The 26,098-nt window shown below is 50.6% G+C and overlaps 1 protein-coding gene across 1 annotated transcript; it reads right to left on the minus strand.

Annotated features, from left to right (window-relative positions):
* Nucleotides 1-25,840, minus strand: PTGS1 (prostaglandin-endoperoxide synthase 1). The gene is made up of 11 exons (XM_014478016.2): nucleotides 25,701-25,840; nucleotides 25,517-25,606; nucleotides 19,020-19,136; nucleotides 18,450-18,590; nucleotides 17,954-18,097; nucleotides 15,429-15,610; nucleotides 15,234-15,317; nucleotides 13,074-13,320; nucleotides 10,441-10,727; nucleotides 2,729-2,876; nucleotides 1-1,129 (listed from the first exon to the last, which is right to left on the minus strand). The coding sequence occupies exons 1-11, from the start codon at nucleotides 25,810-25,812 to the stop codon at nucleotides 774-776; spliced, it is 1,908 nt and encodes a 635-aa protein (XP_014333502.2). The 5' UTR covers nucleotides 25,813-25,840; the 3' UTR covers nucleotides 1-773.
* Between the last annotated feature and the right edge of the window lie 258 nt (nucleotides 25,841-26,098).

The raw sequence follows: 26,098 nt of genomic DNA on the forward strand, positions 1-26,098 counted from the left end.
TTTGGAAAAAGCATTTTATTAACTTCATGAAAAACAGCTGCCGTGAGTTGAGACCTGGATGAGGACAGAGCTCTGGTGGCTTCCAACCAATGGCCTGGAGAAAGCCACCTGTTCTCTCCATATCCAGGGTCTCATTTGGGGTCCCACTGAGAAGACGAACACCCCACTTCCTTGCCCCCTCCATGCAGGCACAGATCCAATGCGTTCTTGTAGGACATGAGATCCTCCTGCTCCGTGGCTGTTTCACTGAACAGGAAAACGAATTCTCAACACTCTAGACATTCGGAACAGGACTGATCTAGAATGCCAGCCACTGTTCTGGATCAGCAACTAGGAGCACAACATTCTGGATAACCAGTCAGAATAACCAGTCAACATTCTGGAGGGCCACCCAGAATTCTAGAATGCAAAATAAGAACCCCTTCACTTTCCAGAAGATTCCATCAGGAGTCCCATATTTCAGAATGCCTAAATTCCGGATCAACTAGAAATCTGGCCTTCTAGGTGGTCACCCAGGAACCCAGTGTTCTGGCATGCTGAAGGGATAACCATTCCTCACATTCTCAATGGTTCACCAGGAATTCAGCATTCTAGAACAACAAACAAGAACCACAGTATTCCAGACCATGGGTAAGAGACCTAGATTTCTAAATGTCCACACTGATACTGTCGACGCCAAATCAGAAACCCAACATCAAAGACAATCCACCCCTCGGCATTCTGGAACAGCAAGCAGGAAGCTCTACCATCCAGAATGCTGCTGCCTGGCCCCTTCAGAGCTCTGTGGGTGGCCGCTCCACCCCAGGCCTGTCCTCCCGATGGGGGTCTGGCACATGGAAGGAGACGTAGGGACAAGTCTTGGTGTTGAGGCAAACCAGCTTCTTCAGCGTGGCCGTCTTGACAAGGTTGAAGCCCACGTCACCACCAAATGTGCTTGCCTTCCAGTACTCTGGAGAACAGATGGGGTTCCCTAAGAGGCCCTTAAGGGAAAAAGGAGCCCCCATTTCTATCATACTCTCCCCAAAGATGGAGTTCGGATGGCACTTCTCAAGAAGTAGCCCCAGATAGAATTCCAAAGCATTGATGTCTCCATACAGCTCCTCCAACTCAGCTGCCATCTCCTTCTCCCCTGCAAAAGGGGGGAAGCCAGAGTCAGAATTATGATGCCATCCATTAAGGTTCAGGAGGGAACATTCTAGGTCCACCCTATTCCAGGGAGAAGAAGGGACTTTAGAAGATCAACTTGAGCAAATGAGCAGGTGACCTAAAATCCGGCCTGGCTGACTGACCCTGCTCCAGGGCTGCCTGGAGAGAAGAAATTTGCTACTGCAGATGGAGTCAAGGGCCTGGATCCGCAACCAGACAGTGTGCACCTTGAAACAACTCACTCCATACCTCTGTGCCCTGATTACCTGATCCTTACAACAGAGAGAAGCTCCCCATCTTGTTTCCTTCATGGGCAGGTTTCAAGGCCTTATCCTGGCCCAAGACCCTGCATGCCACTGGAGCTTCAAGTTCACACTTGTCCAAATTCACATAAAGATTTAGCGACAGTGTTCTGTCTGTCTCTCTGGACTGTCATGGGAAACAGACGTGGAGCATCACTACCCGTTTCCTCAAGTCCACCCTCCATGGGGCAGCAGTACACGTCAGGGGTCAGGTCACACCCTGGTCATAGCCTTTCAGTGGCCCCTCATCATCTGTGACAAGAGTTTCTGAACTTGGCTTCCCAACAACTGGGTATTTTGAGCAACAACAAATATTTATATATATATAAAATATAATACATATGTTATATATGTAAGTGTTATATACATATTTGTGTCTTATATATACACACATATGTATACATGTATACAATCTATGGTGTCTATATACATATCTATATATACACACACACACATATACTCTTGGGCACGACCTGTGTGCTAAGTCTAGGCCTACTGAATCAGAATCTCTAGAAGTGAAATCTCAGATTTGGTATTTTTAATTAGTTTTCTAAGTGAGTTTTAGGAAGCTGATCCATAAATGGGATTTAGGAACCACTAGACGGAGTCCCTGGTGGCTCAGAGGTTAAAGCGTCTGCCTGGAATGTGGGAGGCCCAGGTTCAATCCCTGGGTCGGGAAGATCCCCTGGAGAAGGAAAATGGCAACCCACTCCAGTACTCTTGCCTAGAGAATCCCATGGAGGGAGGAGCCTGGTAAGCTACAGTCCATAGGGTCGCAAAGAGTCGGACACAACTGAGTAACTTCACTTCACTTCAGACAAAATAAAACTCAAAATCTTAGCATAGAATCCAAAATTCCACACAGTATGAGCCAGCCTCCTAGCACCAACTCTACCCTCTGCCCTCACAAGCCTCTTGCTCCAGCCACACCTAGGACTATTTTCCTGAATAGGCCAGGATATTTTCAAGGCTCATTCTTTTTAACCCCTGTGTTTTTGTACTTTCTGTTCCTCCACGTAGAAAGCTCTTCCCTCTGTTCTTCACTGGAAAACCCCTTTTTATCCTTCAAACCCAGGTGAGAACCCACCTTCTCTCCCCAGGCTGAGTCATCTGCAACACTCGCCACCCCTGGCACCATGCTCCCACACCCCTCAAATCCCACGGTCACAGGGCTGGCCACATGTGACCATGGATCGCCCCATTCTGTTTCCTTGAGGTCTTCTTCACTTCAGCATGAGCCCCTGGAGGGCAGGAATCGTGGTCAGGAAGCAGCTGCTCACCTGTGAGCTCCTGGAAAGAAGTGTAGGGCTTCATGCCAAACCTCTTGCGGTACTCATTGAAAGGCTGCAGCCTCAGCTCCCGAGATTCCTTGATGACATCCACGGCCACGTGCAGGATGTGGTGGTCTATGTTCCTACCCCCACCGATCTGCCAAGAGATAAATACAGTGGTGGTCTGAGAGCCAAGACATGTTGTCCTGGAGAAGAACTTCAGGTCAGGAATCCTTCCTGAGTAGAAAGTATGGCTCACTCTAGCAAGCACCAAGCTATGAACCCTACCTAGGTCTGCAGGGCCATGCTTCTCAGCTTCCTCATCTTATTTAGTTATTTATATTTGTATTTTTGGCCACATGGAGTGGCAAGCAGGACGTTAATTCCCTGATTAGGGATGGAACCCATGCACCCCTGCACTGGGAGCTTAGAGTCTTAACCACTGGACCGCCAGGGAAGTCCCAGCAGCTTCCTCATCTTTAGACTGTAGAGTGGTCCAGGAGGACTTCTCTAGTCACTCACTGGACACATGGTTCCCCAGCCCTTTGAATTTAGGTGAGGACCTCCAACATCCTGTTAAGGAAGGTTCTGGAGGTATTAGATACAACAACTAGGACTCTGCAGAGGAGATGGCCAACATGGCCACAGTCAAGAGCTCAAACAGAGGGGACTGGCATTTCAGATCTGGAAATAAAGGCAGAAAGGTTTCTGAGCTTTTAAGTGATGGAAACTGATGGATGGACAAACACTAGTTTGAGGGGCCAAAACTGTATGACTTTCCTGGGATATTTTTTAAACTCTACCTGGCAGAACTGACGTGTCTGTCATCCCCCAAATCAGTTCTTATCACAGAACAAAGATATTTAGTCTTTTAATGGATTTTGCTGAGGAATCCGGGGCTTCCCAGATGGTGCCAGTGGTAGAGAATCTGCCTGCCAATGCAGGAGACATAAGAGATGCGGTTCAATCCCTGGGTCAGGAAGATCTCCTGAAGGAGGCCATGGCAACCCACTCTGGTACTCTTGCCTGGAGAATTCCATGGACTGAGGGGGCTGGTGGGCTATAGTCCATAGTGTCCAGCAGAGTCGGACACAACTGAAGCAACTCAGCAGGAACACATACTGAAGAACCTATTTCTATTGTTTTTCACTCTCTGTAGCACAGAATTGAGATTATACAAAATTTACTGAGTGTCTAGTATTAAAAAGTGAACCCCTAATAACCTGCTGCCACTAGAAAAGAGAAACTGAGCTAGGAGGCAGGAACACAGAGCATCAAGTCACTTCATCCAGACCAGAAAAAGTTGCACACAGGAATGCAGGTGACCCCACCTGCTTCTCCTTCTTTTTGCCAAGCCTCCTGGGAGAGGAATTGTTGTTTGCCAAGCCTCCTGGGAGAGGAATTGTTGTAAGTTAGCAGGGATGGAGCTAAAATCTCGCCATGAAAGGTGTAATATATAAGCACATTTAGTTTAAGTAAACAGAGCTTTACTCCAAGACCAAGGGGCAATCTCCTGTGAAGGGATGGAAATGGGGTTCAAAGCCCAGGTAATCTGATGCGATAAAGAAGGTGCATCAAAGGGAATTCCCGATGGTCCAGTGGTTAGCACTTTCACTTCCCAGGGTCCAGCTTCCATCCCTGGTCAAGGAACTAAGATTCCACAGCCATGCATGCATACAAGTCACTTCAGTCCTGTCTCAATCTCTGGGACCCCTTGGACTGTACCCCGCCAGGCTCTTCTGCCCATGGGAGTCTCCAGGCAAGAATACTGGTGTGAGTTGCCATGCCCTCCTCCACAAGATCTTCCTGATCCAGGGATCAAACCCACAGCTCCAGCTGTGGCAGGCAGATTCTTTACCACTAGTACTACCTGGGAAGCCAAGCAACACAGCCCAAAAGAAAAAAGAAAAAAAAAGGACTCCAGAAAAATCTGATTCATAACTGAGTCAAGGCTATGGTTTTTCCAGTGGTCATGTATGGATGTGAGAGTTGGACTATGAAGAAAGCTGAGCACCTAAGAATTGATGCTTTTGAACTGTGGTGTTGGAGAAGACTCTTGAGAGTCCCTTGGACTGCAAGGAGATCCAACCAGTCCATTCTGAAGGAGATCAGCCCTGGGATTTCTTTGGAGGGAATGATGCTGAAGCTGAAACTCCAGTACTTTGGCCACCTCATGAGAAGAGTTGACTCACTGGAAAAGACTCTGATGCTGGGACGGACTAGGGGCAGGAGGAGAAGGGGACTACAGAGGATGAGATGGCTAGATGGCATCACTGACTTGATGGACGTGAGTCTGAGTGATCTCCGGGAGTTGGTGATGGACAGGGAGGCCTGGCGTGCTGCAATTCATGGGGTCACAAAGAGTCGGTCACGACTGAGCGACTGAACTGAACTGAACGGAACTGAAGGAGAACATAGGCAAAACACTCTCCGACATATATCACAGCAGGATCCTCTATGACCTACCTCCCAGAATATTGGAAATAAAAGCAAAAATAAACAAATGGGGCCTAATTAAACTTAAAAGCTTCTGCACAACAAAGGAAACTATAAGCAAGGTGAAAAGACAGCCTTCAGAATGGGAGAAAATAATAGCAAATGAAGCAATTGACAAACAACTAATCTCAAAAATATACAAGCAACTCCTACAGCTCAATTCCAGACAAATAAATGACCCAATCAAAAAATGGGCCAAAGAACTAGACATTTCTCCAAAGAATACATACAGATGGCTAACAAATACATGAAAAGATGCTCAACATCACTCATTATCAGAGAAATGCAAATCAAAACCACGATGAGGTACCATTTCACGCCAGTCAGAATGGCTACGATCCAAAAGTCTATAAGCAATAAATGCTGGAGAGGGTGTGGAGAAAAGGGAACCCTCTTACACTGTTGGTGGGGATGCAAACTAGTACAGCCACTATGGAGAACAGTGTGGAGATTCCTTAAAAAACTGGAAATAGAACTGCCTTATGATCCAGCAATCCCACTGCTGGGCATACACACTGAAGAAACCAGAATTGAAAGAGACACGTGTACCCCAATGTTCATCGCAGCACTGTTTATAACAGCTGGGACATGGAAGCAACGTAGATGTCCATCAGCAGATGAATGGATAAGAAAACTGTGGTACATATACACAATGGAGTATTACTCAGCCATTAAAAAGAATACATTTGAATCAGTTCTAATGAGGTGGATGAAACTGGAGCCTATTATACAGAGTGAAGTAAGCCAGAAAGAAAAACACCAATACAGTATACTAACGCATATATATGGAATTTAGAAAGATGGTAACAATAACCCTGTGTACGAGACAGCAAAAGAGACACTGATGTATAGAACAGTCTTTTGGACTCTGTGGGAGAGGGAGAGGGTGGGATGATTTGGGAGAATGGCATTGAAATACATATAATATCATATGTGGAATGAGTTGCCAGTCCAGGTTCGATACACAATACTGGATGCTTGGGGCTGGTGCACTGGGACGACCCAGAGGGATGGTATGGGGAGGGAGGAGCGAGGAGGGTTCAGGATGGGGAACACGTGTATACCTGTGGCGGATTCATTTTCATGTTTGGCAAAACCAATACAATATTGTAAAGTTTAAAAATAAAATAAAATTTAAAAAAAAGAAAGTTCTATTGCTGTGGATGATTTGACAATAATGCTCAAGAATGTGTTCAGTTTGGATAAAACAAGGACAACTGGGTAAGAGGAAAAGCATACTTGGCTAAAAGTATACACCCTGAGGTAAAGCCAACAGAAGCTGGTGCCAGTCTCAGCTGAACTGGGAGGCTATTGTGTGTTGACTTAGGTGTGTCCCCAAAAGACATATTGAAGTCCCAACCCCTCTGCACTTGTGAATGTGACCTTATATGGACATAGATGGGATCAAGGGCATACTCCATTAGGGTGGGCCCTAATTCAACAACTGGTGTCCTGATAAAAAGAGGAAACAGAGACACAAGGAGGACTCCACGTTGTAGTGATGCTTCTACGTGCCAAGGAACCCCAAGCATGGTCCATCACCACCAGAAGCCGAGAGAAAGGCAAGGACCAATTCTACCCTGGAGACTTCAGCAAGAGTATGACCCTGTCCATACCCTGATGCTGGATTTCTAGCCTCCATAACTAGAAAGAAAAAAATCTATGATTACCATTTGTGGGAGTTAACTCTAAGGGCTTTCTAGAGAAATGTTTAAAGATGGATCTCTTTTAATGGCCTAGATATTAGTAATGTGTAATAAATGTTTAATGGAGGTTTGGGTGGATCAATGAATAAAAGTTATTAATTCTCAGGTGTCAGCTGGGAATATTTCTTTCATTTTCTGGATGTTTCTGGCTCAGATGGTAAAGAATCTGCTTGCAATGTAGGAGAGCCATGTTCAATCCCTGGGTCAAGAAGATCCCCTAGAAAAGGGAATGGCTACCCACTCCAGTATTCTTGCCTGGAGAATTCCATGGACAGAGGATCGTGGCGGGCTACAGTCCATGCGTGCATGCATGCATGCTCAGTCATGTCAGACTCTTTGCGACCCCATGGATTATAGCCTGCCAGGCACTTCTGTCCAAGGGATTCTCCAGGCAAGAATACCAGAGTGGATTGCCATGCCCTCCTCCCAGGGATCTTCCTGACCCAGGGATCGAACCGGGTCTCCTGCATTACAGGTGGATTCTTTACCGCTAAGCCACCAGGGAAACCCAGTCCCTAGGATCACAAAGGGTCAGACACGATTGAGCAACTAAGTGATTTCACTTCCTTACTTTGTTTATGGAGGAAACTCCAGTAACCTAACAGTCTGAGCATCTTTTTCCAACCTCTCCCACTTACTGCTTATCAGAAGAGGAGGAGTGACGTAGTATCACGGGTGAATTTTAGAGCAGTACCTAAGCGTGCATTGTACAAGCAATCCTCGCTGCTGCTCTTGCACTCAGTTGATACCAGGGAGTATGCCTCCTCTCATATTCCTTATTCTGGGGGACGAGGAGGAGGTTGGGAGATATTTTCCTTGTTTCGATGCCTCCATGTCATGGTAGCCAAATTTGTCTAATTTGAGGGTTTAGTATTTAAAAGCCTGCTTGTCAGCATAGGTTATTTAAGTTTTCTAGAATCAGCTTTATCAGTAATAAAGGTGATATTTTAAACCTCCAAAAAAGGAAAAGAATAAATGTCTGCAGCTTAAAGCCCCTTGGTTTGTGGTCCTTTTGTAGCCCTGGGCAACAAAAACCGGGACCATAGGCAAATTACTTATGCTATGCAAAAATGAGGACAATGGAAGCATCTATCTGATATAGCTGTGGTGGAATCGAGATAAAGAATGCAAAGCAGCTATCACAGTGTTGGTCACAGTAATCCCGTAGTGTGACCATGTGTGGGAATTCTCGGGGGAAGCCCCGTTTTATCACTTCTCACACTCTCTTTGATATCCTGAGATATCCTGAGAACCTTTGATATGCTGGTCCTTCTGCTGGTGTCAGGAAACAGCAGGGCTCTTTACACACATCACCAGAGTCACCATACAGCCCCCCACACAAGTGACTGTCTCTGCTCCTTTCTGTGCCCCCACAAAGAACAGAGACCTGAACCCCATTGGTGGCAGCCTATGCTAATTTCAGTCAAATTACCAGGAGGAAGCCCAAACCCACGTGGTGCCACACCTTCATGGTAGGGCTTAGATAAAGAAGAGAGTGGCAGGATAGGAAGGAAGCTAGGATGGAGGAGATGGGAGCTCCCAAACAAGGGGAAGGGGAGATTGAGGAGGGAGCTGGTTAAACATCCCAGGGGTAGGACTAATAGCTTGCTCGGGCTGCCATAACAAAGCGCCACAGACTGGATGGCTTAAACAAATAGAAACAGAGACTTGCCTAGTGGTCCAGTGGTTGGGACTCCATGCTTCCACTGTGCGGGACATGAGTTCTATCCCTGGTCAGGGAACTAGGATCCCACACGCCAGGCAGCACAGCCAAAAAACAGACAATAAATGAACAAAAACTTAAAAACAAATAGGACTTTTCTGGTGGCGGAGGTGGGGTCAATGCTGGGAACACAGGTTCAATCCCTGGTCTGGGAAGATCTCACATGCCTTAGAGCAAATAAGCCCGTGTGCTACAACTACTTAGCCTGTTCCCTAGAGACCACAAGCTAAAACTACTGAGCCCTCAAGCTTCAACTACTGAAGCCCATGCACCAAGAGTCTGTGCTCCCCAGCAAGAGAAGCCACCGCAATGAGAAGCCTGCACACCTCAACTAGAGTAAGCCCACATGCCAGCGAAAACCCAGCACAGCCAAGAATAAATAAATAAATTACTTAAAAGACAAACAAACAAAAAACTAGAAATATGTGTCCTCACAGTTCTGGAGGCTAGAAGTCCAAGACCAAGGTGTCAGCAGGGTTGGTTTCATTCTCAGGCCTCTCTGTGGCTTAGAGATGGCCATCTTCTCCCTTTGCTTTCCCTCTGTGCACACCTATATCCTAATCTCCTCTGCTTATAAGGACACCAGTCATAGCTGGACCCCCTCAATGACCCCATTTACCTTAATCAGCTCTTTAAAGACCCTGCCTCTGGACACAGTCACATGCTGAGGTCTTGGAAGTAAAGACTTCAACATGTGAATTTGGGGCAAGGGGGACTTCAGCCCAAAACAGAGGCCTACAAGTCAATAAAGCCCTCCTCTGTGTAGGCACTTTTGCATACATCACCATACCCTGAATGTCCTCTTGGTCCTCAAACTGCCATGCCCTCTGACTCCTGGGCCTTTGCTATGCCACCCGCTCCATCCTAACACAATGACCCCAGGTCACAAATGTTACTTCTTGCCCTGGGAGATCCCTACCCATCCTTTGGGTCCCTGCTCAACTATCACTTCCTTATCTACAACCCCCAACTCTGGGCCTGAAGTCTGTCTCCAAGTTCCCAGAGCACTGTGGGCTTCTATAATGTGATTCTTAACCTGCTCTTAGAATTCTGAGAACATCGGGAAAGACCTTGGCACAGCACCTAACCTATAGTAAGGGCTCTAACGATGCTAGTCATCACACGACTGCTGTTCCTTTCTAGGGTATCCTGTTATTTACACGCTAACACTCTGCTGCGACTCCAGGGACTGTAGCCCATCAGGCTCCTCTGTCCATGGGATTTCCCAGGCAAGAATACTAGAATGGGTTGCCATTTTCTTCTCCAGGGGATATTCCTGACCTGGGGATCAAACCCAAGTCTCCTGCTTAGGCAGGTGGATTCTTTACCACTGAGCCACCGGAGAAGCCCTTTCCAGGGTAAGTGAGTGTGAGTGTTAGTCACTCCATTGTGATTCCATGAACTACAGCCTGACAGGCTCTTCTGTCCATGGGATTCTCCAGGCAAGGATACTGGAGTAGGTGGCCATTCCCTTCGCCAGAAGATCTTCCCAACCCAGGGATCGAACTCAGAGCTTCTGCATTGCAGGCAGATTTTTTTTACTGTTTGAGCCACTAGGGGTGGCAAGTGCCAAAAAAACACAAGGACCCAAGAACCACATTGACCTTGGTCACCACTGTGTCTCCAGCGCCTGGAGCAATGCCTGGTGTCATTGAATGAATGAAAGAAGAAGAGAATGAATGAAGGAATGATCCCCACCACCACCCTGGAGGGGTGACACTCTCTCCCTTTTACAGAAAACTGGTGTTGGGATCCCAGAGCCCGGCTGCCCTCCCCAGTGCTCCCCTGAGGCTCACCCGGCCTGCAGGCTGGCGAGAAAAGGCGTCCACCAGGGCCTCGACCCCGTAGTCCACCAGCATGGAGGTGTTGAACAGAAACTGCTCGTAGCTGTAGTCCTGGGGGCCCACCCGGAAGGAGTCGGGCATGAGCGGGTGCCAGTGGTAGAGCTGGTTGAACTCCATGGCGATGCGGTTGCGGTACTGGAATTGGGCCCCAAACAGCAGCTCTGGGTCGAACTTGAGCTGCAGGAAGTAGCCGCTCAGCTGCTGCACATACTCCTCTATCACAATCTTGATGGTCTCCCCTGGGGTGAAGGATGGGGCACGGGGTCAGCAGAGCGCAGGGAGTTAGCTATCGGGCTTGGGGAGCGGGCTGGTTCATGCCAAGGGCTTGGTTTGACTTCTTTCTCGTTGTTAAGGTTATTTGACTTTGTTGGGCCACTTTCACTTTGTCTTTTTGTCACTGGTTGTGAAAATGGAACCTTCCCTCTCAGGCTGGATAAGACAGGAGCCTGTCCCAAGACAGGAGCCACCTGCTAGTCCCATGTTCCATGGGCAGGTCACAGCCTGGCTGAGCATGACATGGAGAGGAAGTATCTGAGAATGGGTTTTGTGGCCCGTGGTGGCCACCATCCCATTAAAAGAGGCTTAGTGAGGCCACAAAAGATAGGTGGGTGGAGATTAACTTAGTGAGGGAATCTCAGCGGGCCTGAGCGGCGGAGGGTGATGGGAGCTCCCAAGAGACCATTCTAAGAGCTACAGCAACAAACAAGGGACACAACAGACCTAAGTGAATCTCATCCCGAATATAACCCCCATATCTGCTTATGTATCGAATTCTTACAAGTAATTTTCCTCTGCCCTCTCAGGAACCAGCTCAGAGCAAAGAGCCAGGGAAGACACAAAACAAATCTTCCATAGCAAAATGAAAACTGGTGAACTAGCTATTAAAAGAAACACATTTTGGCCAATGAGCCACTAGAGAAATTGACTTTTAGCAAACTGAGCTGGAGCCATTGGAATTGCAAGCAGCAGACTCGGGTCTAAATCTTGACATCACCACTTCCAGCCACCTGGGCTGGAGCTGCGTGACTTACTCTAAATTCCTTATCTGTAAAATGAGTATTATAATTACATCAGTATAGGGACTTCCTTGGCAGGCCAGTGGGTTAAGACTCCATGCTTCCCCTGCAGGGGGAGCAAGTTTGATTGCTGGTGGGGTGGTGGGGCACCGGGGGTAGAACTAAGATTCCCACATGCTGCATGATGCAGCCAAAAAATAAATAAATAAGAAAATAAGTAAAACATGTTCACAAAGGAAATTAAAAAAAATTATGACATCAGTATAATAATATTCACAGGGTCACTAGGAGGAGTAGACAATGAGCACATCTGTACTGCTTGGCACAGAGCCTGGCATAATAGGGAGGGTCCACACATGTAGAAGTAGGAATCCCCTCCCCAAACTCACATGTCACAAAAGATCAGACTAAGGCTCGCACCCCCTCCCCACACAGGAAAGTACTCCCTGCATGACATGGTAGAAACTGCATGAAGTCTGGTGGCAACCAGATCTGGTTCAAGTCTCTTTCCGCTGAAAGGCCTTGGAGAATTCACCTACCCTCTCTGCATCCTAACTTTCATAACAAGGATAATCACAGCCGAGTCATAAGGCTGTTGGGGAGGGTTGAATGAAGCACTAGAGGTGCCCTACCTTCGGTGTCCTGCCTTTGGCCACAGCTTCATCACCAGTTGGTGTGCTGGGCAGCCTGCAGACACAGACTTGCCCTCTCTGGTCAAAGTCTCTGCAATCCTGGGACTTCTGAGCCAGCCCCTTCTCGTTCTTTAGGTCATTCCTATGCCTGATGCGTGGCTCTTCCAGGCTCCATTGACTCGGGTACTAAAATTGGGAACAGCCATGCCCAGAGATGCCCAGAGGCAGAGGCAAGGGCTCACTGGTGACTCAGAGTGAATATGGTCTGGACAGGAGTGTTGGGGGCCAAGTTCCCAGGCAGGAAACCATCTGACATTTTAGGCTACAGACTCGCCCCCGTAGGGGACACAAAAATATCTTGTCCCTGAGTCACCAAGAAGCTGCCAACCTTCAGGAAGGCAGATGCGTGCAGGGCAGGAAACCCAAGGATTCTGAAGCCTAGGCAAGCTGGGGTTTGACCTGTGCTTGCTGAGGATGCCCTCTAGTGCTCCTGGACACAGTACAATGGGGAAACTGAGACTTAGGGTGGCTGATCAGATTTGTTGCCAGCCACCCACTGAATAATCAGCTATCACAGCACCCCATTTTCTGAAGGCCTGTTATGTGCCTAGTACTTTCCCATTCATCATATCAACTAATCCTTAAAATCATTATAATTCCCAGGACCCCCAGCAGCTCAGTGGTTAAGATTCTGCCTTCCAATGCAGGGGATGTGGGTTCAATCCCTGGTCTGGAAACTAAGATCCCACGTGCCACACCCTGTGGCCAAAAAAAAAAAAAGCATCATTATTCCCATTGTACAGATTTGGAAAGTGAGGCTCACCTAGGGGAAGGGTCCTGCTCAGGATTCTAATCTCACTGTGCCCAAAACCTCCACTTCCCACTTCTCAGGACAGAGGGGGTGACTTTCCAGGGCAGGGCTGGTGGGAGGCCTCACCGATGAGGATGAGGCGGGCCGTCTGGAAGAGCTGCTCGTCACCCCAGGTCGGGTGCTCAGCCTTCAGCAGGTCACACACGCGGTTGTGCTCACGCAGCCATATCGTGGCGTAGAGCATGAGCCCAGGAAGCAGCCCAAACACCTCCTGGCCCACGGCCATCTGGCTCTGGGGCGGGATGCCCCGGGGGTAGTGCATCAGCACGGGAGCCTCTTCCACCGATGGCGGGTACACCTCTCCATTGAGCATCTGCGGGATGGAGTCACCTGGTAACCTGGGGAGGGGGCGGGGCACCAGCACCTGCACCGCTGACATCCGCCCACTCCTACTGACAGCTGCCCGTAACACGCAGGGCAGCTGTCCGGCCTTCCTAACCAAGGCTTGTGGATTCTATCTCCTAAAGCTCTCCTAACATGAGTCCCTTTCTCTCTCCCCATGGCCACCACACTCTTCCAAGCCACCCTCATCTTCCACCCTGACTCCCCTTGTAAGTGACTCTATCCTCTAGACGTTCTCAGCTCTGCAGCCAGAGCAGTGCTTTAAAAGAGGGGTCCCCAACCTCCACGATCTAATGCCTGATGAGCTGAGGTGGAGCTGATGTAATAATAATAGAAATAAAATGTAGAGCAAATATAAGGTGCTCAAATCATCCTGAAACCATCCCTTCTCCCACCGGTCCATGGGAAAATAGTCTTCCCTGAAACTGGCCCCTGGTACCAAAAAGATAGGGGACCCTTGCTTTAAAACATCCAAATCTAGAATCACATCCTGGCTTAAAGAACCTTCCAAGTCTTCTCTCTGCTCTTGGCAGAAATCAGAAATCCTTAATACGACCCACGCTCATTAGATGTCCAACAGCATATCCCTTGTTTCACTGCCTCAAAGTCACTCAAGCGACTGCCCCTCTCCAGCCTTGAAACCTGAGACTCTGGACAGCCCTGGGCCCTTCTTGGCCTCCTTGATTCCTCCTTATCCTTCATGCAACTCTTGGTTTATTCATAATTCCTAAGGAAGCCTTCCCCAGCCTCTGCACACTCTCCTGGCTTCTCCCTGTGGCAGCTATCACAGGTGTAATTAATCATATGGCAGTTTCCTCATTCACTCAGTAAATAAACATAGAGGACCTCCTATATGCCAGATACTGTTCTTAGCTCGAAAGATTCAGCAGTGAACCTCCCGTCTCGGTTTTTGTTTCGATTTGCATGGTCCAGCACGGGAGCCACTAGCCACGTGCAGCTACTGAGGACTAGAAATGTGGCTGATGTGGATAAAGAGCTTGATTTTCAATTTCATTTACTTTAGATTTACGTTTTTAAATCAAGATCCCAGCTATCGGAAAGTCTTTATGCTTAGAACAACTTGAACATGTGAATCTACTTTCTCAACCGCAAAATTTTATGAAATCTAAATGCTGATCAGAATCACCAATGAAAACTTGGCACCCAAATTGAGATGTACTGTAAGATATGAGTCAGAATGTGAAGATTCAGCACAAAAAAATGAGATATTTTATTGACAATTTTTGTGTTGATTACATGTTGAAATGAGGATATCCTGGATATATTGGGTTAAATTCAAAAATATATTATTAAAATCAATATTGCTTGTTGCTTTTTACATTTTTTAATGTGACCACTAGAAAAATTTTAATAACTTGGATGTGACTCACGTCTATAAAAGAGGGCAAATGGTACCTAGTTTATGCAGTAGATCTGAGGAGCGCATGAGATAATCACCTATGTGGCCCTCACATTCCTGGACAGTGAGAGTTCCGACAAAAAATCCTCGTGGAACTAGCACCTTAGGGTTTGTGTCTGTGGGCTTGAGGGCAGGGCTTACAACTACCACGGCCACTGCTCACCTGCCCGGCACACCATAGTGCCCAATTAATATTGTGGAATGATTAAACGAATAAATGCAGACTGGAACTGTCCATTTTCCGTGGAGCCCCAAAATCCACCTCCCAAGAGAACACAAGAGCCCACGTCTGCTCCCTGTCTGCTTCTCTTGCCTGGCACCTGCTCCCAGGGTTTACTGTCGCTTCTCCTCCCATGCACCTACAGCTTCCGCCATAGAACACCACCAAGGCCCCCCACCAACACCCTCTGCCAGGGGAGACTGGAAGGCCCTTCCCAACGCCCCAGCCCCAGGCCCAGTGCTACCTGGTACTTGAGTTTCCCATCCTTAAAGAGCCGCAGCTGATACTGACGTTCCAGATTGTCTCCATAAATGTGGCCGAGGTCTACCTAAAGACAGAGACAGAGTCTATTCAGATCCCTGGGTTCTGCCCCACTAGCAGCAGCCTACCTGTGCCACATGTGGCCCAGAGAAGTCCAGAGCCCCTCCTAGGTACTCACCCCGTGGCCCAACGCCTTGGTGAAGCCAGGACCCATCTTGCCAGAAGTTTTGAAGAACTGATGGGTGAAGTGTTGGGCAAAGAAGGCAAACATGAGGTTGGTGCCTTGAGGGTCGGGGATGAACTTCCTCCTGAGCAGGAAGCGACGACTCAGAAACTCCGCATCTGGCAACTGCTTCTTCCCTGATTGGGGAGGTAAGAAAGAGCAGTAGCTGCTTCCTGTCTGGATCTTTGTGCCCCAGAGCTTTCTGGGCTTGCCAGACCAAACTGATTAACACAGGAATCCCAGAGTGGACCCCACAGGACCACCTCCTTCTCACCAGACCGCCCCTTGCACCTTCTCTACCAAAAGACTCTGGGAAATGGAAGGATGTTTGGAATATGCTTTTAAAACTAAAATATATACATTACCGTATGTAAAATAGATAGCTAATGGGAAGTTGCTATATAACACAGGGAGCTCAACCCGCTAGTCTGTGACATCCTAGAGGAGTGGGATGGGTGGGGGGTAGGGAGGTTCAAGAGGGAGGAGACATATGTATACTTATGGCTGATTTATCACACTGTATGGCAGAAACCAATGCAACATTGTAAAGAAACTATTCTCCAATTAAAAAGAAAATAGGTGAAGGGGATAGATGAAGTAACATTGGCAAATTGTGGACAAATCTTGAAATCTGGAGATGGATGCATAGGACTTCATTATCCTTTTCTCTCAACTTTCGTGTATGTTTGCTGCTCTGTACAAGCTAACCCTTCCCCACCTCCAAAAAGAAAAAGGGATAACAACAACAACAAAAACCTTGGACTCCCCAACCCTGGAATAAGGTTGCTGTGTTCGAAATGGGTTGTGCCGTTTATTAAGTGTGTGAAGAGGGAGAAGTCATTCCATCTTTCTGAGCCTCAATTTCTTCATCTATAAAATAGGGCAAATGCTATCTCTCTTATGCAGTGGATTTGAGGAGTGCCCGTGTAAGCATGACAGAAAACCAGTGAGATGAAATCTCTTAAATCAAAAGTCAGCAAACTTTTCCATACAAGTCCAGATAGTCAATATTTGAGGCTTTGTTGATGTATGGTCTCTGTTACATCTACTCAGGTTTGCTGGTGCTGCAGGAAGGCAGATAATACCTTAGGAACATGAATGTGTTTCAACAAGGCTTTATTTAAATTGAGGGTGGGGTGGATTTGGCCTTCGGGCTGGAGTTCGCCAATCTGTTTTAAAAGATGCCAGAACTTTCTATGTCTGGGGTAAAGACAAGTCACCTTGAAGCATGTGTCTGTCACCGTGAGGACAAGCTTTAAGAAGCCTTTCTTAAGTAAGTCAATGTCAGATGACTTGGTACCCAAGACTGCCTTGCAGAAAAGGCAATCTTTCAAAGACATCTATGAGGCCCAATGTCATTAGAATAACTCTTTAGATTGAAATGACTGACTGATTTCCTGTAGCAGGAAAAGTCATCAAGGACCTCAAAGGGAACTCACCCAAAGGGAAGTTACAGTCTGCACACTGTAACCTGGATCTATCACTCAGATTACCACTGAGCATCATCGACTCAATGGACATGAGTTTGAGCAAACTCTGGGAGATAGTGAAGAACAGGGAGGCCTGGCATGCTGCAGTCCATGAGGTCACAAAGAGTCAGGCATGACTGAGCAACTGAATAACAGCACAGGACTGGTGCCAGCGAAGTGTTGGCAGAGTCCAGAAGCTCTGAGAGACCCAGATTTCCTGCCAGAATGATCATGCTTTGGGAACAGTAGTACATGGATAGTAAAAACTATCAGAGTAGTGCCCTTGAGACCCAAATAAGGACACTGATACATGTGCAAGGTTCTGAACCTGCAAAAGCACACAGCATACGGGGCTGCACGGGACCAGTGCTCAACAGCGACACCATGCGGTGGGAACTGAAGCAGCAGCAGTGGTGGATTAATGTCTCTTTCGCCCTTTGTGTACTTGAAGCTGAACTGATGGCTCTAAATTGAGTAAACCCCCAGGTTTGCGGACAATCAGGAGTGGATGAGGAAGAAGGTCTTGGTAGGAAGACTCCTGCCGATGAGACCAAGTAGGTTCTTGAACAACTAAAGAAAAACTTTGATTTTATGTGTAAACTGCACTGATGAAGCACATAAGACTGTTCACATTAGTAATGAACCAAACTCAGAGTTGGCACCCAGTAAAAAGCTCACTATTCTTTCTTTCCTCCATTCCAACTTTTAAGTCACCCTCATCGCAGCAGGATCCCACCCACTTAGTAGACAAAGTTTGGGTGAAGAGGCACCCTGGAAATACAGGAGCATTAGTTTGACTCTGCCACTGACCTCAGACAAGACCCTCCCACAACCTCTTTCTGTCCTCTTTCCCCACCCCTGTCCTCATCCCTGGTTCTTGCATGTCTTGCCTTGGTGCACCCATCTGTGAAATGGGTCAGTCATTGCTCTTCTGATTGCTTTTTCCCAAAGGGAACGGAGCATCTCCTGTGACCCACCCTAGGCTCAGCCCCCTCACCCCATCACCATTACCTTTGGTGCCCATGGGCGTGGGACAGTCTCGGGGCACGGAGGGCAGAATGCGAGTATAATAACTCACATTGGAGAAGGACTCCCAGCTGATGTAGTCATGCGCTATGTTGTAGGTGGGAGGGCTGGGGATAAGGTTGGAACGCACTGCAGAGGGCGAAAATGATGGTGACAAGGGATTCTTGCCTCCAGTTACACCCCTCTTCCCCACCTTCTCTTGGGTTGTTTTCTTATTTGTTTGTTTTTGGCTACCCTGCACAGCAGCTTGTGGAATCTTAGTTCCCTGACCAGGGATTGAACCAGCACCCTCAGCAGTGAAAGCACAGCGTCCTACCCTGGATCACCAGGGAATTCCCTGGGTTCTTTTTTTATTTGGCACCCAAACCCTGACTCCCCCATCCCCAACCATTGCCCTGGTCAGATGCCAAGAATTTCAGGAAGTGGCAGGATTTCTTGCTCCCCTAGATTAGAGGGACCCTGCACCACCTCTGCCACCCACCTGTGAGTACCAGACGCATGAGCGTGTCCCGGATGAAGGTGGCATTGACAAAATCCCACAGCCAGCGCCCATGCGTCAGCAGAAAGTGGACGAAAGACGGGCTGGGCCGCAAAGTCGTCCGGAGCCAGGTCCATATCTCAGCTGTGGGGGCAGGGGGAGCCACTCAGACAGGCCCTCCTAGCAACACTGGAAGCAGCCAGAGGGGAAGGTGGGAACTAGGGACAGGGTCCAGTATGGACAAGGGTGGAATTTAGGAGTCAGGGGTAAAGCATAGGACCTTGGGAGTGTTGACATGTGACATAGCCAGAACCAGACGGGGGTCAGGAGACAGGTCCAGGGTTGGAGGCCAGTAAGGCCAGAGCCGGGCAGTGAAGACTCACTACAGACCCCATAGGCAGGGAGTGAGATGTGTCAGGAGTAAGGGCTTGTGCTGGAGCCAGGTCAGGGGCAGTGTCAGAGGTCAAAAGTAGGCAAGGAAAGAGGGCCGTGGCCAGAGACAAGGGTAGGAAGTGGGGGTCTTTGAAGGACGAGCCCAGGGGAGAAGGAGTAGGGGCTGGAGGCTCTGCTCACGGATGGTGCAGTTGGGGCCAGAATAGCCCGTGCGGGTGCAGTCACATTGGTAGCGGTCAAGGCCGAAGCGAACACAGATCCCCTGGTGCTGGCATGGATAGTAACAGCAGGGGTTCACTGTGGGGGAGAAACAGAGATCAGGGACCCCTGTCGTTGAGGCCAGAGGCATGGAGTCCAGTCACAACTCTGTTCTAACTTACCCGACATCTGTGTTCCCCTCAGGGCCCACTGTGTCCCCACAGCTATGAACAGAAAGCCCCTGGCCCTTCCGTTTTCAGACCTCGCTCTGGGTTTTCAGTCTTGTCCACGTCAGGCCACCAAAGGAAGTCTCCCCTTCCCTCCCAGCTGCCACCAAAATGGTGCAGACGCATCCAGGCCTCGGGCTGGGGCACTGAAGGCTAGGCACACAGCTGATAAGATGCCACGGCCACAGGCTTCTAGAGCATTCACTTTCTGCCAAGTCAGAGCCAACGGCAGAATTTATGGGGTTCAGAAAAGGGACAAGGATTGGGGTTCTCAGGCCAGCCCCTAGCCTCTGGGCACCTGGATACTTAGAAGATGAGGTCGCCCACCATCTCTCTGTTTTTCCTTTTCAGAAGGAAGAGCAGGTGTCCCAACAGATGGGGAAATTGAGGCCAGACAAGGGGAAGCCCAGATGGGTCACCCAGGAAGTAGTACCAGACCACTTGCCCATCCCTTCCCTTCCACCCCCACCCTCATGGACTCAGCAGTCAAGTCCAAGGAAAGACATTTCCCAGAACTCCATGGACAGGGAATGGGTTTGAGGGGAGTCGCAGATCCCGTTCCTGATAGACCCAGCCCTGGCCCCTGGGGTGGGGTCTGGGCTCTAGGACCTTGAGGGAGGTCAGGGACCACGGGAACAGGAGACATGTGGCTGGAAAACTCTCCCCAGAGGGCGAGTGGAGCTCTGGCATCACCCCTCCCCCAACCCCCTAGAGAATGGACCTCCAGAAAGTCCCTACTTGTGTCTAATCCGGGTCTCCCCAACCACAGCTTCAGTGATCGTCTAATAGCCAGGTCAGAGACTTCTTGGAGCTCTCTCGGTGCTCATTCAGGGCTCAGCGAGGGACTCAGAGGCTTAGGGAGAGGTGGTGACTTGGCCAAGACCATGGAACAGTCAGGCCTCCTTCAGACCAGGGCGCCCAGTTCCTGGCAGCGGCTCCTTCCCCAGCCTTACACAGAAAATGCCAGGTCCCTCCTGCAAACGTGCTTCCTTCTCTGGGCTCAGAGCCAACGGGACAGGGAACTCCAATTCTTTGTGCATCTGATTATAGAGGGTCAAGAGGGCAGCAACGGACCCTCTTGAGAAGCCCAAGAAGTCACCTCAGGATGCTGGAATCAGAGGGCCTGACCCTCTGGTTTAGGTCTCCTCACATCACAGAATCATGCAAATAGTTTTGCTTAAGCCCTGGAAACTCCCCATGGCCCCACAATAGCATCTCTGTGGCCCCTGCAGGATGTAAAAGGAAGGAACCAATCGGAAGAAGTCTGGACAAACAGGCCTTATCAGACTAACACAGGCTAACAGGCAGGTGCAGGGGGAACCCAAGGCAGGGGCCTGGCAGGACCCGCCTCCCCCTCCCACAGCCACAGGCCCAGAAACACCAAGGAGCTCTGGGTCAGCCCTGCAGCAGGTTTGGAGATCCTGAACCTCTCTCTCCCTTCTGCTCAGAACAGTGTGCTGTTCTGCTGTGACTCCACACTGCCCAGCTCCCAACTCTGGTGCGCAGATCATCATAGCAGTCAGCTGGTACAGGAGCTGAGGCCCAGCCCTTTCTGGGCTGTTTCCCCGTCCCTCTGCCAGTAGGGATCCCAAATCCAACTCAAGAAGTCCTTCCAGTTGGTCCTGGGGCAGCCCATCTCGCAACCCCAAAGCCAAAAGCTCTGTTCCTCCCTGACCCAGGCTGTGGTTCCTCCCAAGTAAATCCCCTCCTAATCTACCCGACCCAGCCCACTGCGCATGTACCAGAAAGCCTCCCCAAATGTTCACACTCCACTCTCCCTGGCCCCAGGTCCCAACCCGACCTGCTCTGCTCCACCACAAGCCTCCAAGAGAAAGGGCTTTCCTGGGCTTTCTCCCCTCTCCCAGAGGCCGTGCGCACAGCTGGGACTCAACCCCACGTCCTGGAGAGGTCCATCCATCCAGGAAATCCAGATACGGTGGCCAGAGCTTAACAAATGTTTGTGGAATTTAAAATGAAGCGAGGAGACGGGCCACTTCAAGCTTGGTCAAAGAGGTTCTCTCATCTCCCCATCCACTTCCCTCAACTCCCACCCCCCACACACAGCTGGTTCTGAAGTCTTGCCTGAGAGCTTCCTGCCAGGGGCCCAGCAGCAGCAGAGCCGTGCCCCCCAGACTCAGAAGTTCCTGCCCAGGGCATCCCTCTCCTGCCAGCAGAGGCCCCTCCCCCTGGACCGGCTGCCCAACTTTCCCTCCCTCCTCCTCCTCCTCCTCCAAGATCTTTCCATAAGCACCAGTGGCCTCAGGGCAGGAAAAGTCTCCCCTCAACAAGGACTGCAGCTGTCGCTGGGGGCCCCAGGGTGTCAGGGTGGGCAGAGAGGAAAATGGGTGTCACTTTCTGCCCTCTCCCAGGCTGACCACAGCTGGACTATCATGACAGGCTGGAAGTCAGGGCTCTTGCTGACTCTCCAACCTTGTGTATCCACCTCACTTATCTGCTCCTGGGGATGGGTGAGACTCCCCCCCGGCCCCCTGCCACCACCACAGACGAGGGGCTCATCCAAGCCCCACTGCTTCAAAGTCGAAAGAGGCAACACTTGAACTTGCTTCCCTTCCCCTCCGTTCCTCCTCCTGGAGGTGCCCAGGCCAGGATTTGGGGAAGGGATGCTGGGAGGGCGAGTCCCCTTGCTTCACAGACTGGGGATGACCCCAGGTGAGGCAGGTATGTTACCTTTCCTTCAAGGTGGACCTGAAAATCCTGAATGAATGAAACCAGGACTCCAGAGGAATCACCATCCCCTGCCACGCTAGAGCGCTGGGAACTAATCACAAAGGAAGGCCTTCCTTCAGTCTAACTTAAATCCCACATGCTTTCATGTGTCCAGTGAAGGACATGCTGTACAATAAACCATCAAGAGAGAGACCTGGGGAAATGCAGACACTGAGTGTAAAGTGTCTGGAGTCCCCACACCCAGCACAGGGCCGGGCACCAAGCAGGTGCTAGATGAAGATACATGGGAGAGTGCCTGCTCTTCACAGCATGTCCTGTGGGCCTCATTTTTCAGTGTTTTCCAGGAAGGAGAGGGGACAGACAGGCTCTAAGGAAACCTCCCTCTCTTCCTCTCTTCTTCTCAACTCTGGATAAAGCCAACTTATGTCCAAACATCTCGATTCCTTGCATCAACATGATCCCCACCCCCCATAAGCAGAGAACTGAGCAGCTTGCTCTGAGTCTTTAAGCCACCCCAGAGGTGGGGTTGATCAGCAAGCCCATAGCACACACATTCCCACCAATGAGGACAGTCTGGGGCTGCCTGGCTCCAGAACTTTCTGAGGATTCGGCAAGGAAGCGTCCCCCAGCCCAGAAGTCAGGATTCCAGGCAGAATGAGGGAACACCAAGTTCTCAGGATGCAGAGGCACCAGACAGCAAGAGGGCCCTTTAAAGAGGCTGCACTGAAATTCCATAAGAATAATATTTAGAGAAGTTCCAGGAGGTTGGCAGCCAAAGAGAAAAAAAGAGCCCGGAGCAGCCCAGACGTGGGCCCCAGCCCCTACACACAGCAAGGGCAGCGGCCAGTGGCCAGGGACCACCGCACCAGTCCCCGGCGGCCGGAAGAGCCCAGCTGGAAAGGAAGCCCCCTCCCAACCCACAGCCCCAGCTGGTGCTGCAGATAGGAGGTGGCAGGCCGCAGGAAGCCTGCCCCACATGCCAGGGTTAGCTGGCCTCAGGCCCCTCCGCCTGGCACAGAGCTCCAGTTAGGTCATGCCCCATCCCTAGCCCAGGAGGGAGCACTCAGCCAAGTCCAGGAGCTGGAAGGGATGAACTCGAGCATTGAGGATACCCCAGGACAGCCCTGTCCTCTGAGCCGGACTCCACCTTCCATCACAAGAGAGGCAGAAGCAGCATCCTCCCCGCCACCTGCCCCCAGGTAAGCCCTCATCTCCTGGGGGATCGGCCTCTGCTGACACTCTGGGGACTAGACACAGGCTTTGGCTTTTCAGAGCAGATGCCTCTCCTAAGTGTCCGGGCACTTTGGACCTCAGTTCACCCAGAGACTTGGCGATGGGAAGGCAGCGAAGCCTTCAGCCCACCCCCAATCTGTCTTCCGTCTTTTCCTCGACCCTTGCAGCAGCCTCCTTCATGATCTCCCAGCCTCCAGTCTCACCTCCAAGTCATCCACCCCGTCTCACTCCCCTGCTCCCAGGGGGATATCCTGAGACCCAAGCCCACTCCTCACTCTGTATCCAAAGGCCCATGTCCGCCAACACCTGCCTCTGTCCTACGGCTTCCTGTGCCTGTCCACTCCCATCACTCAGACTTTTAGGCTTCTGCTCATACCCTTGCTTCTGCCTGGAAGAGCCCTTCCAGAGTTTGAGAGTAAAACCTCACCATTTTACCTCCCACTACCACCTCCTCTAGGGTCCAGGTCAAATGTCATCACCTCCAAGAAGCTTTCTGCAATTCCTCACACCTGAGAGATAATCATCACCCATCCCCAAGCCCCACACACCCCTGAGCTTCCCTCAGTCATGGCCATGACCTCCTTGATGGCAGTCTGTGGGCATTTCTGTCTCCTCCATCGGCCTGCGAGCTCCTCCCAGCTCAGCCTCCAGGCTCCAGCCAAGGACTGGCATAAAGCAATACCCTGGGAATGTTTGTGGCGTGAAAAACACAATTCTGTTTAAACACTTACAATATAAAGATAAGCAGAAAAGGCTAAAAGCAAAAGGGTACACCCATGGCTCACTATGCGCTGGTGAACAGACACAGGGAGACAGGAAGGGTGAGCCTCGGGACCCCGGGGGCCCGGATGGGGCTGAATGGGGCCTCAGAGGAACTGCTGGGCTGATCTAGGGGCTAACACAACGGGCCACTGGGATGGCATGGTCAGCCCTGCCTCTGCTACTGGGGTCTCAGACCAATGTCAGCAGAGACTCAAATGGTTCACCCCTCTGGGCCTCAGAGTTCCCTTCTGTAGAATGGGACTAACATCTCCCTGGCAGGACTGCTGTGAACAGAGAAGCCAACAGCTAGGTTTTGTAAACTGTAAAGTGCTGGCCATGGGAGTCTTCTTCCTCGTCTTCTGACAAACTAGACCTCTACACATGCCTAAACTCTTGCCTAGAGCACCCTTTCCTTGGCTTCCCGAAATGCCACGCACTCAAACCCCCTGCTCCAGGAAGCCTGGTCTGACTCCCAGTTCACAGAGATGTCCTTCCCCTCTCCTCTGAGCACCGAATTCTTTCTCCTCTGAGCATCACAACAGAAGGCTCAGATCACTCCCCATCCTCTCCTGTCCCTATTTTGCAGATGAGAAATGAAGACCCTGGGGAGGTTTCACATAGTTTGGTGAAGCTCTGTCCAGACCTTGCATGTGCAAGCATGCACACGCACACGTGCACGTGCGCACACACACACACACACACACACAGAAACTGCGTGGGGAGGGAGGCTATGGGAAGGAGGAGCTGCATTCTTCCACCTGGAACCTGGCACAGGCATGGCGCCACGCAGGGGAATTCTCCAGGATAGGACTTTCCTGGTCATCTTTGGAGTGAAGAAACGGGGGTCCATTGGCAGGGAGAGATGAGGGCAGGGAGAACTCTGCAGAAAGACCCTGCAAAACGACTGGAAACTTCCAGCCCTGAGTCCACCGTGTCCTGGGTGAGCTTGAGGGCGCTATGGCCCCAACTTGAGCCTCCTTTGACTCATCCGGGCAATGGGGACCTCCCCGGTGAAGATTCAGTCTCCAGAGGAAGCAGCTCAGCCCTGTAAGTGCGTTTCCTCCTCCATTCTCTCCGGAATGGCGGGTGTACCCGGGGTCCTCACCCAGGGAGATTGTCTCCACCGGGGCTGGGAATTCGGACGGGTCCTGGAAAGTTAGAGGCTAACAGAAAACGCGCCAGCTTGCTTTCCCCTGGCGCCTGCGACTTCCTCCGAAAGGGGCCCGCAGGGGAAACAGCGAGGATTGCTGGGGACCGACTCGGCTGGGACCGCTGGGGTCCCAGAACAGGTGAGGGGCCTGGAAAGACTCGGTCCCTTTTCCCAAAGACGCCCAAGATCCCAGTCTGCCCTTTCCCCCGCAAAAAGAATCCCCTGGGGACCTAGCCCAGGCCACATCCCGGGGGTCTGCAGAGAGCCCCCATCCCACCGACAGACAGCCCCCTCCCCCCTCCCAGGCATCGCGAGCCGAAAGGGGAAGCTGGGCGGGCGGGAGGGGAGAGGAGGGAATGGGGTGCCGGGCCAGGGAAGCAGGACCTGGGCTCTTCGGGGACAGGAGAGAGGCCACCTACCTGGCGCGGGCGCCCCGGGGTCCGCTGGCAAGACGGGGGATGGCGACAGCAGCAGGAGAAGCAGCGGGAATCGGAGCGAGATACCCTGCCCTGCGAAGGGAGAGAGTTGAAGGGCTGAGCCTGGCATTCAAAGCCCCACCGGGAGGCCACAGGGGAAAACGGGGGGCACTGGGGCCGGACTTACGGCTCATGGTGCAGGGTGGCCGTTGCGTGCTGGAGACAGACTCAGGCCCCTGGAGTGCGTCTCTAACTGCCCGGGAGCTCCGGCCCCTCGGGCCCGCCCCCTCCCTACCCATTCCCTGGCTCCACCTCTCCAGCCAGCTGTCACCTCGGCCGCCTCCCACTTACTTCCTCGGCTCTGCCTCCAGCCAAGACATTTTATTAATTATTCTGTGACGGGTAAAGGTGGGTTTTTCACCCGCGATCTTTGAGACACTTGAGCTTTTAAAACCCAGTAGCCCCAGAATTGTGTCCATTTGGTAAGATAGGAAACTGAGGACCAGAGGTGATGTGCAGTGCTGAGACCACCTGGGGCTTCAGGGCAGAGCTGGGGGTATCTCAAACTAGAATCTGCTGCTGAGA

The sequence above is a fragment of the Bos mutus genome, chromosome 11 (genome assembly GCF_027580195.1).
Source record: "Bos mutus isolate GX-2022 chromosome 11, NWIPB_WYAK_1.1, whole genome shotgun sequence".
NCBI lineage: Eukaryota > Metazoa > Chordata > Mammalia > Artiodactyla > Bovidae > Bos > Bos mutus.